This window comes from Brachyhypopomus gauderio, chromosome 4 (assembly GCF_052324685.1).
Source record: "Brachyhypopomus gauderio isolate BG-103 chromosome 4, BGAUD_0.2, whole genome shotgun sequence".
NCBI lineage: Eukaryota > Metazoa > Chordata > Actinopteri > Gymnotiformes > Hypopomidae > Brachyhypopomus > Brachyhypopomus gauderio.
This window is the reverse complement of record NC_135214.1, coordinates 24,939,976-24,954,764: the sequence shown is the minus strand read 5'-3', so window position 1 is coordinate 24,954,764 and position 14,789 is coordinate 24,939,976. Positions and strand designations below refer to the sequence as shown.

At 49.3% G+C, this 14,789-nt stretch overlaps 1 protein-coding gene across 2 annotated transcripts in view; it reads right to left on the bottom strand.

The window, feature by feature from the left end:
• Positions 1-14,789, bottom strand: part of LOC143512666 (uncharacterized) — a 36,889-nt gene that overhangs the window by 5,295 nt on the left and 16,805 nt on the right. For both annotated transcript variants that reach the window (XM_077003249.1, XM_077003250.1), the window contains exons 6-7: positions 14,639-14,758; positions 827-942 (exon numbers count right to left, since the gene is read on the bottom strand). In XM_077003249.1, the coding sequence (XP_076859364.1) occupies positions 827-942; positions 14,639-14,758 (236 nt within the window). The remainder of the gene's footprint in view (positions 1-826; positions 943-14,638; positions 14,759-14,789) is intronic.

Below are 14,789 nucleotides of genomic sequence, written 5' to 3'. Positions count from 1 at the left end.
TCTGATCACTTACACACCCATCTAATCTCCTACGTGGGTTTATATCACAGTGAACATGTTTGAACACACCCTGACCCCTGACCTCTAACTCTAGATCCAGAGTTCAGCTCTGCTACTGCTCGATCTCAGTGCAGCTTGTTATTGTATTATGTTATATAAAATATATAAATGCCATATTTTGTATACATTTTATTTTTAAAATGTATTAAATTACTTTTTTTTAAATTATTGTTTTATTTATATATAGAGATTCAGAGTTTTTTTCTCTGAATCTCTATATCTTTAAATTCTTTTTTTAAATATTTCAATTCCAATTTTATTTATTCTCTATTTCTTGCCAAAGCCCTTTTGTGTTGTGTGAACCGTCCGGCAGTTGTGTGAAGGGTGCTGTGTAAACATGCCTAATGATCCTGACTTGGAAGTGAATCAGCACAATCCTGCTGCTATCTTTTCCTTTTATTACTGATAGGAGTGTGTGTGTGTGTGTGTGTGTGTGTGTGTGTGTGTACACATGCATATTCTGTGACTGGCCATACAGTGGTGGTGTGTGGTTTGGGAAGTGAGGAATCTTTGTCTTCTGGACTGAGCTTTAAGATGCTTTTAGATTAACATTTGCATAGCAAAGTCATGCTAAAATGGGAGCTAATTTAAATGAGGTCTATTTGCATTTTGCTGCAGTAAAGATGCTAAAACATTTAAACTCACTGGTGCCACAGTGCCTTATTATAGTGCCATGATGGGGTGTTATCTTTCACCTGTGCATACTCCTGTCTCCTCTGTGTGTGTGTGTGTGTGTATGTGTGTGTGTGTGTGTGTGTGTGTGTACCTGTCATCCGTGTGTAGTCCTGTGTCCCATGTCCCATACTGACTGTCTGTCTCCTGGACGAGTGTATCTGTGTCTCTTGCCTCATCCTGGCCACTTACTGTCTCTTTCACCTGCTCCTGGACAGACAGACAGAGAGAAATGACCAAGTCATTTTAAAGACAGACACCATGTCCCCCAGAATGCACGATGACGTACCATAACACAACATACCAACAGTGTGGCACTAAAAGCTGCCACTAGGTGGAGCTCCATGGCTCAGCCACAACATTTAGCACATGCTGCTAAACTGCTATCGCTTTGTGTGACATCACGGCAGCAGCAGGACAGAACCAGCACCAACCAGAGAGGGAGAGTCCTTGTAAGTGTGTGTGTGTGTGTGTGTGTGTGTGTGTGTCTCCATGCTGAGAGATGCACTATGTAGAGACTTCTACCCGCACTGCGCTGGGCTGGCCACACTGCGTAGCTCACACTCGCATCTGAATTCTCACACTCATGCCAGGTGTCTGACCCACACTGGCATCTACGTGAGGCTGAACAGCTACGATCTATGAACAGCAGCAAACACTAGGCTATTATTCTGAATGCCTGTGTGTGTGTGTGTGTGTGTGTGTGTGTGTGTGTGTGTGTGTGTGTAGGGCTGAGATGGCATGTGCATTCAACCATTTCTGTGTTAATGAGGAGAAATACAGGACAGTGATCACACACACACACACACACACACACACACACACACGAAGGTGCGCACACATACACTGATATATGCAACCTTAAACCTACACACACCCACACATTTTTGCACATACACATGTACGCACGCATACAGATGAGTGACATGAAAAAGTAATACGTGAGAGACTGGAAGGGCAATGAATGTGTGTGTGTGTGTGTGTGTGTGTGTGTGTGTGTGTGTGTGTACACAAATGTTAAGAACAGTGCAGGATAGTCATTCATAATTTCTGACTTTAACACGTAGGTAAAGCAGATCTGGTCCACACTGTGTGTGTGTGTGTGTGTGTGTGTGTGTGTGTGTGTGTGTGTGTGTGTGTATTAGAATAATGAACAATGGTCAAATGAAGTGTACCTGAGAACAGCACTAAAACAGCAGTCCTTAAACCCGCCTTCAACCACACAGCCCACTGGCTAATGTGACCATTCCTCACAGCCGATTGGCTAATGTGACCATTCCTCACAGCCGATTGGCTAATGTGACCATTCCTCACAGCCGATTGGCTACGGTGACCCTGGCTGCATGTGCGTTGGTGTTGAGCACTGCAGCAGAGCCAGACAGTGTGTGTGAGTGTGAGTGTGTGTGTGTGTGTGTGTGTGTGTGTGTGTGTAGGGCCTGCAACAGCGTCCCAATATGGGACAAGAGCCAGGAAAGCAGGACGCCGGGACAGACTGGTGTAGTCCACACCTGCAGGTGTAGCACTGCAATGATGGAATGAAACAAGTGACCAGGAAGTGTCCAGGGAGACGAGAGGGAGACAAGAGGGAGATGAGAGGGAGACAGCAGTGGTACAGCAGCGAGACGACAGTGAGACGGCAGTCGTAAGCAGGGAGACTAGCACACAGATGTCTTGTACAACCCTCTGTTCAGGAATCCAGGACATGGTTGGGTGGAGAGTCTTGTATAACGACTGATGTGTTGGGCATGTGCCCAGAAGGCAGACCGAGAGCAAGAAACTCAACACACACACCTTATTTCCACAGAGTGGGGCTTGGGGGAGCTGCTCCAATTCCTGAGAAGTTCTCACACACACACACTGACACACACACACACGCACACACACACTGACACACACTCAGGGAGTGGTGAACAGGAAGCAGGCAGGCAGTTCTTGCCCAAAGTGAATGTAGACAACCACAGAGGACAGGACAGCTTCAACAGGACAGTCCAACAGGACAGCTCCTACAGGACATCTCTAACAGGACAGCTCCAGTGGCTGGGTGGGGTGGAGGAGGAGAGATTACTTCTACCTCTCCTCTTCCCCTCTTTCTCCAGGAAGGGTTAGAGGAAGCACAGGAACAATAAACGGATGGAAGACTGAAGGAGAGAGAGGGAGAAAGAGGGAGGGAGGGAGGGAGAGAGAGAGAGAGAGAGAGAGAGAGAGAGAGAACCACTCCGCACGCCAGGAAGCTCCTCTGAGGGTCAGACTGTTGCTAGGACAGCAGAGGGATTGCTCTCTGCATTAGTGAATGTGAAAACCCCCATCCGTCTCTGTAACCACAGTTACATGGGATGGCTCCTGTAGTCCTCATCTGGGATGATGCGCGGGCACACACACACACACGCACACACACACACGGACAAAGCTGGCAGTCATGGTGGACATCTTTAACTGCCGTCCTGTTAGACCTCTTGACATGTGTTTATAAGAGCAGCGATGTATCTCCATACCCACACTGGGCCGTCCCTCCACAGCTGAAGCAGACGCCACTACAGCCCCCTGCACACGGCTACACCAGGAGTGTCATCAAGTCCAACAGGTTCGTGTAGGCTGCGTCTTACAGGAGTCTCTGACTCCAGGCACACAAAGATATGGGTGGAGACGTGGGTGGAGACGTGTGCAGGTGAAAGCATGCAGGACCGCAGCTCCTACCAACTCCAAACCCCACCCACCTAAACACAGAGACGAGGGAGAGTGACCATCTCCACCAGTGGCACAAACACCATTAATGCTGGAACGCGAACATCCATCACGCAAACACACGAGGGTACGGTAGCACCACACTGAGCTCCAGTGAACACACCCTGGCCATCCACACCTGCAGATACAAGAAATCAGTGTTGTCTACAACGAGAGTGTACACACATACACACACACATATACACACACACACACACACACCTACTCTGCTCATTTACTTTGCCAATCTTGCATTCTTTTCATTTTTTTTACATACTATATAGTAGAATGCACCAACATTCAATTTCTTGGGCTAAAAGACTGTTAGCACCTTGTGGTGGATATTAACAGATGACCATTTACTTTTATGCCAAACTATAAACTATATTTGAATTGCAGTGAATGCAAGACAAGTTAAAGTCTAAAAATGGATCATTAATCTTACAGAGCTGCGTCACACGTCAGACATCACAACTATTCAAAACACGACGCACTGTCAAAGAAAGTGACACTCAGCTGGAAACTCCCAGAGAACAACACATCAACACCAGAGGCTTTAATGAGTAAACATCTCAATGAGAAATCCACAGGACCTCTGGTGTGAAAATTATTCCAAACATTGACTAAAGAATACAGCCCCACCTATGATTAGAGTTTCACTTACAACTGCAATTATATTCAAACAAGGCCTGAATTAAACAGAAATGCAGAATTGTTTTTATTAGCAAATGATCATTAGAATGTCATGGAGCATTCTAACACACCAACACACACACACCCCGACACATGCACAGACACAGACACACGCGCGCTCACACACTCCTGGCTCCCGTCAGATTCTACAGATTCATTCATGTTATTTAATATGCTTCAGCAATACTGTAAATGAACATAGTATGTTAATAAAGCTAAACAGCAGGTGCAGGACTGTGTGTGTGTGTGTGTGTGTGTATATGTGTGTGTGTGTGTGTGTGTGTGCGCGTGTGTGTGCGCGCGTGTGTGCGCGCGTGTGTGCGCGCGTGTGTGTGTGTGTGTGTGGTGTGTGTGTGGTGTGTGTGGGGTGTGTGTGTGTGTGTGTGTGTGTGGAGTGAGAGTGGTGGGGGGTGAGACAGAGAGAGAGAGAGCGAGAGACAGAACTCAAAAGGGGAGTTATCATTTGATCCTGCAGTTCTACAATCTACATCATCTGAAATGTCCTCCTCAATCCCATCATGCTCTGCTGCTCTTGAATCCTGTAATCCTGCCTGATTGCTCCCTCACTCCCTACAGCTACACAGGTCAAACACTATGTGCACCGAGCTGACATCACATCTAACCTAGCAACTACCCTTTACCTCCGCCCACCCAAAGGGCAGCGGAACATTCTGCCCACATACACAACTGTCCCGCTTATGTCTGAATGGCGGTTTACAACAGTGTTTCTCAGCCCGGTCCTGGAGCTCGTCAGACAGTCCAGGATTTTTCTGGGCTCCAGCTCTGGTTGGTAATCAGTGCACTGATAATCAGGCATGCTAGTGGGTCAGAGCGCAAACCAGGCTGAAGCAGCCCCAGGACTGGGATGGCAAACCTGACTGAAACCTTCACACCTGATCCTCAGGAACGGCTTGGCTAACCGGGCTGGTGTTCGTCAGACAAGGGGGACCTCATGAAACACGGAAGGCTGGAACAGGAGGAGACATGTGAACATCATACGTGTTGAGACAAACTCCACATGCTGTTCTAACATGGCAACAAAACAGAAGAGATTAAAAGATTAAAAAAAATGAGAAAAAAAAGGTGCCAAAGAAAGCAGAGGGAGAGAAAGAGAGAGAGTTTGTGTCAGGGAGAGAGTGAGTGAGAGAGAGAGTGTGTGTGTGTGTGTGTGTGTGTCAGGGAGAGAGTGAGTGAGTCAGTGAGAGAGAGAGAGTGTGTGTGTGTGTGTGTGTGTGTGTGTGTGTGTGTGTGTGTGTGTGTGTGTGTGTGTGTGTGTGTGTGTGTGTCAGGGAGAGAGTGAGTGAGTGAGTGAGTGAGTGAGAGTGTGTGTGTCAGGGAGAGAGTGAGTGAGTGAGAGAGAGACAGAGAGAGGTACTGCAGAATTCAAAGCATCTCCAGGACTCTGGAAGGGCGCAGTAACTCTAGTGCACTAGTGCAGGAAGGGTGCAGTAACTAGTGCACTAGTGCAGGAAGGATGCAGTAACTAGTGCAGGAAGGGTGCAGTAACTAGTGCAGGAAGGGTGCAGTAACTAGTGCACTAGTGCAGGAAGGATGCAGTAACTAGTGCACTAGTGCAGGAAGGGTGCAGTAACTAGTGCAGTAAGGGCGCAGTAACTCTAGAGCACTAGTGCAGGAAGGGCGCAGTAGCTGTAGGTAGGCAGCCGTCAGACAGACAGACTAGCAGAAGCAGACAGTATTACATGCATGAGCTCCTGTCTCAGAGGGCGTGGTCTGCTGTAGAGGGCGTGGTCTGCCTTACAGAAGACGGTGTGCTGGGCGTAGCTGGCGAGGTGGGCGTGGTCCGTCTGCGTAGCGACAGCCGCTGTTGACTGCGCAGACTGAAACTGCGGAAGGATTCTCGACTACGGTTGGCCAGCAGGCGTAAGGAGGAGGTCCTTTTGAAGGCCCCTCCCTCCTCTCCTTCTTCTCCTGTTCCTCCTCCTCCTCCTCCTGCTCTGTCCACGCTGTTGGATACAAAGTTCAGGGCCCCCTGGAGGGACCGCCGTACGGACCCCACCCATCCCGACACCTGGGCCTGGGCCACCGACAGCTTATCACCCAGGTAATCCATCTGAGTGAGGGGGCCCCCTGCTGGACAACGCCTCTCTTACTCCTGCAGCAAGTTTGTTCACGCTGCTTGTTTACCTCAAGACGCTAGAGTCCATGGTCACACGAAGGTCAAAGTCACTGGAGGCCAGGCAGGCAGAGATGCCCTCTCAGGGACGTCTCCTCTTCCTCCTCCTCCTCTTCCTCCTGCGGGTGCCAGCCGATCTTTGCTTCCGCAGTGTGACACGGTGTAATCCTTCAGCCACAGAAAGAGCCGGCTGATCAAGACTCGGTACAGCACAGTGCGGCCCTGAACGCCCGAGAGAGACGCAGGTCCCAGAGCAGCAGAACCCCAGAGCAACAGGTCCTTCAGGTCAGCAGGTCCCAGATCAGCAGGTCCCAGATCAGCTCACCCCCGCACAGAGCACCACAGCAAGACAGAAGCCCTGGCTCCACACCGCTGCCGTCCTACGCAGCTGCACGACAGAAGTGCGTGCGCCCGCTCCCAGCACACGTCCCAGTAGAAGAGGAGGAGTTGGCCCGGCTGGTGCGTAGCGCCCCAGAACAGGTTCACCAGCACGGAGCCCCACCTGCTCACTCTGTTTGTTTTAGAGCAAACACTCGCCAGCTGAGCTGTCAGAACAATCAAACTCCTGACACTTAAATCAGTCCTCCCTCTCTCTCTCTCTCTCTCTCTCCCTCTCACACACACGCACACTCGCACACACACTCAACCAGACACGCCTCAAAACTGCAAGACATGAAAAGCTTTTAGTGCAGTCAGAGTGTTAATACACTCAAGTCTAAAACACACCGTGCTCCTTCCTGTCCCGCTCTGCAGGAAACACACTCACACAACACACACACACACACACACACACACACACACACACAGCCACAGTGGGAAAACTCAGCAGGACGTCCCCATTAAATCCTCAGCAAGCAGACAGAGAGGAGTCAAGGTCCAAAAGACGAAAGCCTGTCCTTCAGGGCCACGATCGCCCTGTCGCTCTCTCGCCCTGTCGCTCTCTCGCCCTGTCGCTCTCTCGCCCTGTCGCTCTCTCAGGCTCCTGCTCAGAGTCCCTGCAGGTACTGGTAGGTCGGCTTCCTACACAGAAGAGGAATACGAAACCAGGCGGAGAATGTAGGCAGGACAGAGGTAGAGAATGAGAGAGGGAGAGGGAGGGGACAGCATGCCCATGGGGAGGGAGGGGGAGAGAGAGAGAAAGAGGAGAGAGAGGGAGGGAGAGAGAGAGAGAGAGGCAGAGGGAGAAAGAAGGAGGGAGGGAGAGAGAGGAAGAGAGAGGGAGGGAGTGGGAGAGAGAGAGAAAGAGGAGAGAGAGGGAGGGAGAGAGAGAGAGAGAGAAAGAAGGAGGGAGGGAGAGAGAGGAAGAGAGTGGGAGAGAGGCAGAGGGAGAAAGAAGGAGGGAGGGAGAGAGAGGAAGAGAGGGAGGGAGTGGGAGAGAGGCAGAGGGAGAAAGAAGGAGGGAGGGAGAGAGAGGGAGAGAGAGGGGAAGATTGGGGAACCTGTGATTTGCGTGAGTAAGGGAGAGGACATGAGAGGGTGATACGACACTGCGGTGCTCCCTACTGCTGCTATTCCAGCCAGTGTGAGTGTGTGTGTGTGTGTGTGTGTGTGTGTGTGTGTGTGTGTGTGTGTGTGTGTGTGTGTGTGTGTGTGTGTGTGTGTTAGGGAGGGTTATAATTGGGTTAAGCAACACAGCACAGGAGAGTAGAAAGGTGTTGATAAGCTGAGAGAGACAGAGAGTGGAGAAAAAGACCAGTACAGACAAAAACAACTAATGAAGCCATTTGGTTTGTGTGTGTGTGATTGGGGGGATACATGCAGGCTTGATGCATGTATACTGGAGCCCACTGCAAGCCTTGTCAGAAGATCACAGCAGTGTGAGTGTGTTTAGTGGTCCTCACATCACAGCAGTGTGAGTGTGTTTAGTGGTACCCACATCACAGCAGTGTGAGTGTGTTTAGTGGTCCTCACATCATAGCAGTGTGAGTGTGTTTAGTGGTCCTCACATCACAGCAGTGTGAGTGTGTTTAGTGGTACCCACATCACAGCAGTGTGAGTGTGTTTAGTGGTCCTCACATCACAGCAGTGTGAGTGTGTTTAGTGGTCCCAACATCACAGCAGTGTGAGTGTGTTTAGTGGTACCCACATCACAGCAGTGTGAGTGTGTTTAGTGGTCCTCACATCACAGCAGTGTGAGTGTGTTTATTGGTCCCAACATCACAGCAGTGTGAGTGTGTTTAGTGGTCCCAACATCACAGCAGTGTGAGTGTGTTTAGTGGCCCCCACATCACAGCAGTGTGAGTGTGTTTAGTGGCCCCCACATCACAGCAGTGTGAGTGTGTTTAGTGGCCCCCACATCACAGCAGTGTGAGTGTGTTTAGTGGTCCCCACATCACAGCAGTGTGAGTGTGTTTAGTGGTCCCCACATCACAGCAGTGTGTGTGTTTAGTGGTCCCCACATCACAGCAGTGTGTGTGTTTAGTGGCCCCCACATCACAGCAGTGTGTGTGTTTAGTGGCCCCCACATCACAGCAGTGTGAGTGTGTTTAGTGGTACCCACATCACAGCAGTGTGTGTGTTTAGTGGCCCCCACATCACAGCAGTGTGAGTGTGTTTAGTGATCCCTCTACCGCAGCACACTGGCCCGGCCACAGAGGCTTCACGTTCCGACCTCGTCCCCAAAACAGCCTTTACATGACAACTGGGGGGAGCCAGTCCACAGACCAGGACGCGTTAAGAGGACCCCCCACCCTGTGGAGCCTAGCCTGCGTTATAGTCAAGGTGAACGAACAAATCCCATTTCCTCCGGACAAACACCAGAAGCGGTGTTGTAAAACTCAAGGAAGAGAGACACATGCAGGCAGATGGCGACCCCTGGAGGCAGCACACAGCACTGCAGACAGGATGCACGATACAGCTCAGCATGTGTTTATCTTAGTACAAATCTCACCTTATATTGAAATGACCTTATAACTCCAGAAATGTACTAAACAAAAGACCCCAAGACCCAAAACAGCATGACCTGGGAGTTCTGATCGGAAACCTTGCTGAGTTGTGTAGGACAACAGGACACCCATAACAAACCCGTGTCACGAAAACAGAACACGACACCCACAAAGGAAGTGCAATGAAAACAGGGAGTGTACTTCCTGTCTGAAACACTATACAGCCCCCAAAGGCACAACGTAGATGATAAACAAAGCACACAGCCTAAAAATGATCGAGTCTTGAACCATCAACCATGATTAGCACTTACAGTGTAATGACTGGGGTTATGAATGCCTGGAAGGTGACTCATTTCTCCAGTCCATGACACGCATCTCTCCTGTGACATCCTCCCACAGGATGCCAAGAGTCTCAGGCAGTAGCAGGACACCATCTCCCAGAATGCTCTGCACTTCCCCAGCACTCAAAATGCTGTTTTCACGGAGAGATCATTTTTGCCTATAGTTGTGACCATCATCTGTAGTTCCAGTGTGGAGGTGATATACTGGTCTTATCACAGTGACACACTGACCCTACAGAACACAGGACACGGGCATGAAGACGGACCACCCCTGCGCAGTTAGGGGACTTCTTTTCAGTAACCACAGCAACCACAGCACAGGTGATCTCATGGCCTGAGCCGGCCCAGTTCCCGTTCCCCAAACAGCTTCAGTTACAACAGGCGGTAACCCTGGAAACCAATCGCACATGCTCAGTGCAACTCATTGCCAGCATTAACAGTCCCAGTGAACACTGCCACCTGCTGGTCTTGACTGAGTGGGTCCATGGTGTAAGTGTATCACATCCATGTTTTCCATCACATCAGCTGTAAACACAACGTAAAAGAGTCAGGGTGACCCGGGTCCTGTCCAGTTTGGTGCTGTTAGCACCGACTACGTCGTTTCATCCGGCGGGAACCACACTGTCTCACACCAGCAGAAACAAAGAAAGTAGAGCTACAGACTTTATTCTACAGACCTTATTCTACAGACCTTATTCTACACACTCCATTCTCTTCAGCGAGTGTTTACATCTGAAATCAGCATCACACATTCAATTCCAATCTTTACAGTCCTGATCCCTTTCCAGCCCTTCAAGCGCAAACACACACTTCCTTCACGCCCTTCTGCAGGACAGTTTCAATTCTGCTCGCGGTAGAGCACATAATTATTTCTCCTTCCATGACAATGACATCTGTTCTGTGAGGACATATCAATAAAAAAAAAAACATGGAAGAGAGACCCTGCCCAACCCTAACCCTAAAATAAACCCAACCCTATCCTAACCCTAAAATAAACCCAACTCTATCCTAACGTGAAAACGAGCACAACAACAGAATGTGTTCGTCACAAAACACTAAATAACATTAATGACCCAGATGCTCCTGCAGTGCAGAATGAGCCGTGTCTACTCCCTCACCCTACACCTGCTTAATAACGCCCAGTCAAAACGCACAGCCTGGTCTCCACCTGCACCTGCACCCACGGGCCGGGCAGCCCAGACTCTCTCTCCCCCGTCTCCCCTCCAGTTTGGGCCCCAGTCTGAGTTTGTTCAGCAACAATCAAGTTTGTGTTTTGGAACCAAGACCAGTACTTCCTGTGTGTGTGTCCCTCTCTCTCACACACTCATCTTTTTTTTGTGTGTGTGTGTGTGTGTGTGTGTGTGTGTATGAAAGATATTAAAGTGTTCGATTTACCCATATCCATTGTAAAGGCCAACAACAGGATGGACAGTAGAAACAGGACATCTCACTTGCGTTGTTCCCCGTGTCCGTGCGCTCGTCCTCGTGCCCTGGCTGTCCTGCTGTGGCCCCGTCCAGGATTTCAGTCCCTCCCAGCACCACACACACACACACACACACACACACACACACACTCTTCACACTCCTCACTGCAGCCCCCAGCAGTGCTGCAGTGTTTCTGCTCTGTTCCCTCCAGACCCACAACGCTTCTGACCACAGACGGGTGAGGGTGACGCAGACAGCAAGAGAAACTCTGTGTGTGTGTGTGTGTGTGTGTGTGTGAGAGAGAGAGAGAGAGAGAGAGAGTGCTAGAGAGAGAGAGACATATAGAAAATGTGAGAGAGAGAACAGAAATAGGAGACTTCCGTGCTGAGACCACAGAGGCACCTCTGCAAAACTGCTATAAACTCACTGATTAAAACACACACACACGCGCACACGCACGCACAAGCACATATAAAACACACACACACACACACACACACACACACACACACACACAAAACAAAGCAAGATCTGTCCAAATACTTCCACCTGATGTATCATACTGTGGTCATTCCCTTAGCCACTCTAACAGTAAGGTGACTCAACAGCAGCGTGAGAAGCGGGGGGAGGAGCTCGGGCCTCAGCAGGGAGGGCGGAGCCCCAGGGTCACGTGACCTCTGGGCTTGAGGAAGAACAAGTCTCATCGGACCCACCAGATTAGTTCATGAACAAACCTCAGACGACACCACCTTTTATCATTTATACATGAATACACAGAGCTTGCGTTTGTATGGGGGGTTGGGTTTGGTCTGCCCCAGTGTGGGACTGTTAGTTTTTAGATCTGGACTATCTAACATTCATGTTCCTCGATGCTTAGGTGAGGGGTGACTTTCTCCTACAGCGCTCCTTTGTGTCCTGACCATCTGTCCGTCCTGCGTCAGCGTCCTGACAGCCCTACAGTCTGATGATGACTCGTGAATATATTTGTGCATTTTGTCTGTTGTGCGTTGTGCTCGTTGAGGTAAGGGTGGTTATCGTGTCATCCTCCTCCCTGCTGTCCCCATGTCCTGGACTGAACAGACACTGGAATGTCACATGAAGCCCTTTAATTCCTGTCTCCATTGCATTCATCTCTCACATGCCACACAAGTGAAATGCAGTTGCCAGCTTTGTCCAGCAGAGGGCAACAGACACGTTGTATGAGCCACATTGGTGCCCATGAACTGTCTGTCTGGTTGAAATCCACATGTAGATAAACTCACTGGGTGAAAAGACTTTAATCTTAAGTGCCTGCCCTGGAAAAAAGGGGCGTGGCTTATCCACACCAATCTGTGTTAAACTTTAATCTTGATGGTATAAGAATGCACACGGACACCCCACACACACAGCACGCGCACACACACAGGCCTCTCAGTGGAGAGGCAGTTCTAACAGCACCTCACACAAGGTTCACACTTTTACCACTCGGCATCAATCATTAATTTCAGCTAGGGACAGAGAAACGTGGCCGTGAACCAGATAAACCTGTACGTCCGGAACCCGGCAAATCTGTTCTCTTACGCAGAAACACAATGTACACTCAGATCACATTGATGGTCTACAGGTGTGGGTCACGCCAGTAATACAATAAACATACCATTCATCTGAGGCCCATATCGTTCTGATCTGAAATATCTCAACAGGAAGTGTCTCTTAAGGAGAAGTGTGTGTGTGTGTATGTGTGTGTGTGTGTGTGTGTGTGTGTGTGTATGTATGTGTGTATGTGTGTGAATGTGCATGGATATGTACATGTGTACATGTGTGCACAGCTGCATGTGTGGCTGCGCGCGCGCGTGTGTGTGTGTGTGTGTGTGTGTGTGTGTGTGTGTGTGTGTGTGTGTGTGTGTGTGTGTGTGTGTGTGTAAGAGAGCATAACTCCAACATTACTCAGTTCAGTGCTTTCAACACAACCCAGTCCACATTCTCACTCCTCCCACACAAACAGGTTCTGTGGGACTGACACGAGGAGCGATGCCTCCATCTCCTCCACCCTGTCGGAGCACCAACGGCCAGAGCAGCTAACACGTCCACCACAGAAACACGGAGTAATGCGTCACCCGAACGGCTCAGAGCTGCTTCTGCTGAGCACTAATCCCAGACCCTGTGTCTGCGTGTGGCTCATCACTGTTCCAGCACTCCAGAACTACAGCACCCTCACACTATGACCTCACACTACAGCCAATCAACACACAGAAAAAACTACAGCACCCTCACACTATGACCTCACACTACAGCCAATCAACACACAGAAAAAACTACAGCACCCTCTCACACTATGACCTCACACTACAGCCAATCAACACTCAGAAAAAACTACAGCACCCTCTCACACTATGAGCTCACACTATGACCTCACACTACAGCCAATCAACACTCAGAAAAAACTACAGCACCCTCTCACACTCTGTATGGCTTCACACTCACACTACAGCCAATCAACACACAGAAGGCTAGGGTCCCTCCTCCAGCCTGTACAAAACCTCTGGGGGTGAACACAGAAACACACACACACACACACACTCACACACCCACGTGTCTGTGTTACACTCACAAAAGATGCACACGCTCTGAAGACTCCGCCTATACGTGACAACATAAAGGATCACTTACATAAGAGTTTCATTGTGCATGTGTGTTGTCAAACTCTGGTTATGTTTGTTTGATCTTGAGCTTTGAGCTGCTAAATCACACAGATCTATTGTTTTATGCATGTGTGTATACACACGTGTGTGTGTGTCTGAATAATGCATACATGTGTATGCGTGTATATCTGGAATGCATGGTGTGTGTGTGTGTGTGTGTGTGTGTGTATCTGAATAATGTATGTGTGTGTGTATCTGTGTCTGGATAGAGTGTGTGCGCGCTTGTGCATGTGTGTATGTCTGTGTGTGTGTATCTGTGTCTGGATAGTGTGTGTGTGTCTGAATAATGCATGCGTGTGAGTGTGTGTATGCATGTGCGTGTGCGTGCATACTGTGTGTGTGTATAACGTGCATGTTGCTTGCATGTGTGTGTATAGTGTGTGTGTGTGTGTGTGTGTGTATAGCGTACGTGTGTGTGTTTATTGTGTGTGTGTGTACTATATTTGTACAGTGTGTATAGAGTGTGTAGTGTGTAGCGACACACACAGCCGCCAACCCCCCCAGTCAACGATCGACACACAACGCAAATGTGCGTGTAATGTGCGTAGTGTGTGTATTGTGTGTATAGTGTGTGTGTACTGTGCTAGTGTGTGTAGTGTGTGTGTGTGTGTGTATTGTGTGTATAGTGTGTGTGTACTGTGCTAGTGTGTGTAGTGTGTGTGCGTATTGTCAAGTCAAGTCAAATTTATTTATATAGTGCTTTTTACAACACATGTTGTCACAAACAGCTTTACAATACTATGGGTCCAGATCCCTAATGAGCAAGGCGACAGTGGCGAAGAAAAACTCCCTAGATGGTGGGGATTAGGAAGAAACATTGGGAGGACCAAGACTCAAAAGGGAACCCATCCTCCATTGGGCGGCCCGTTAACACAAATCCGTGGTCGCAGGGTGTATAGTGTGTGTGTACTGTGCTAGTGTGTGTATTGTGTGTAGTGTGTGTGTGTACTGTGCTAGTGTGTGTATTGTGTGTAGTGTGTGTGTGTACTGTGCTAGTGTGTGTAGTGTGCGTAGTGTGTGTCTCACCCAGCTCTGGCGTCCGTACTCTCTATGTGCACTTCGGCTTCTCAGACGAGACAGTGGACCATCAACAGAACTCTCAGCAGGAGACCTCCGACTAACACTCCTGGACCGCGCCCGGGACTCCTACACACACACACACACACACACACACACA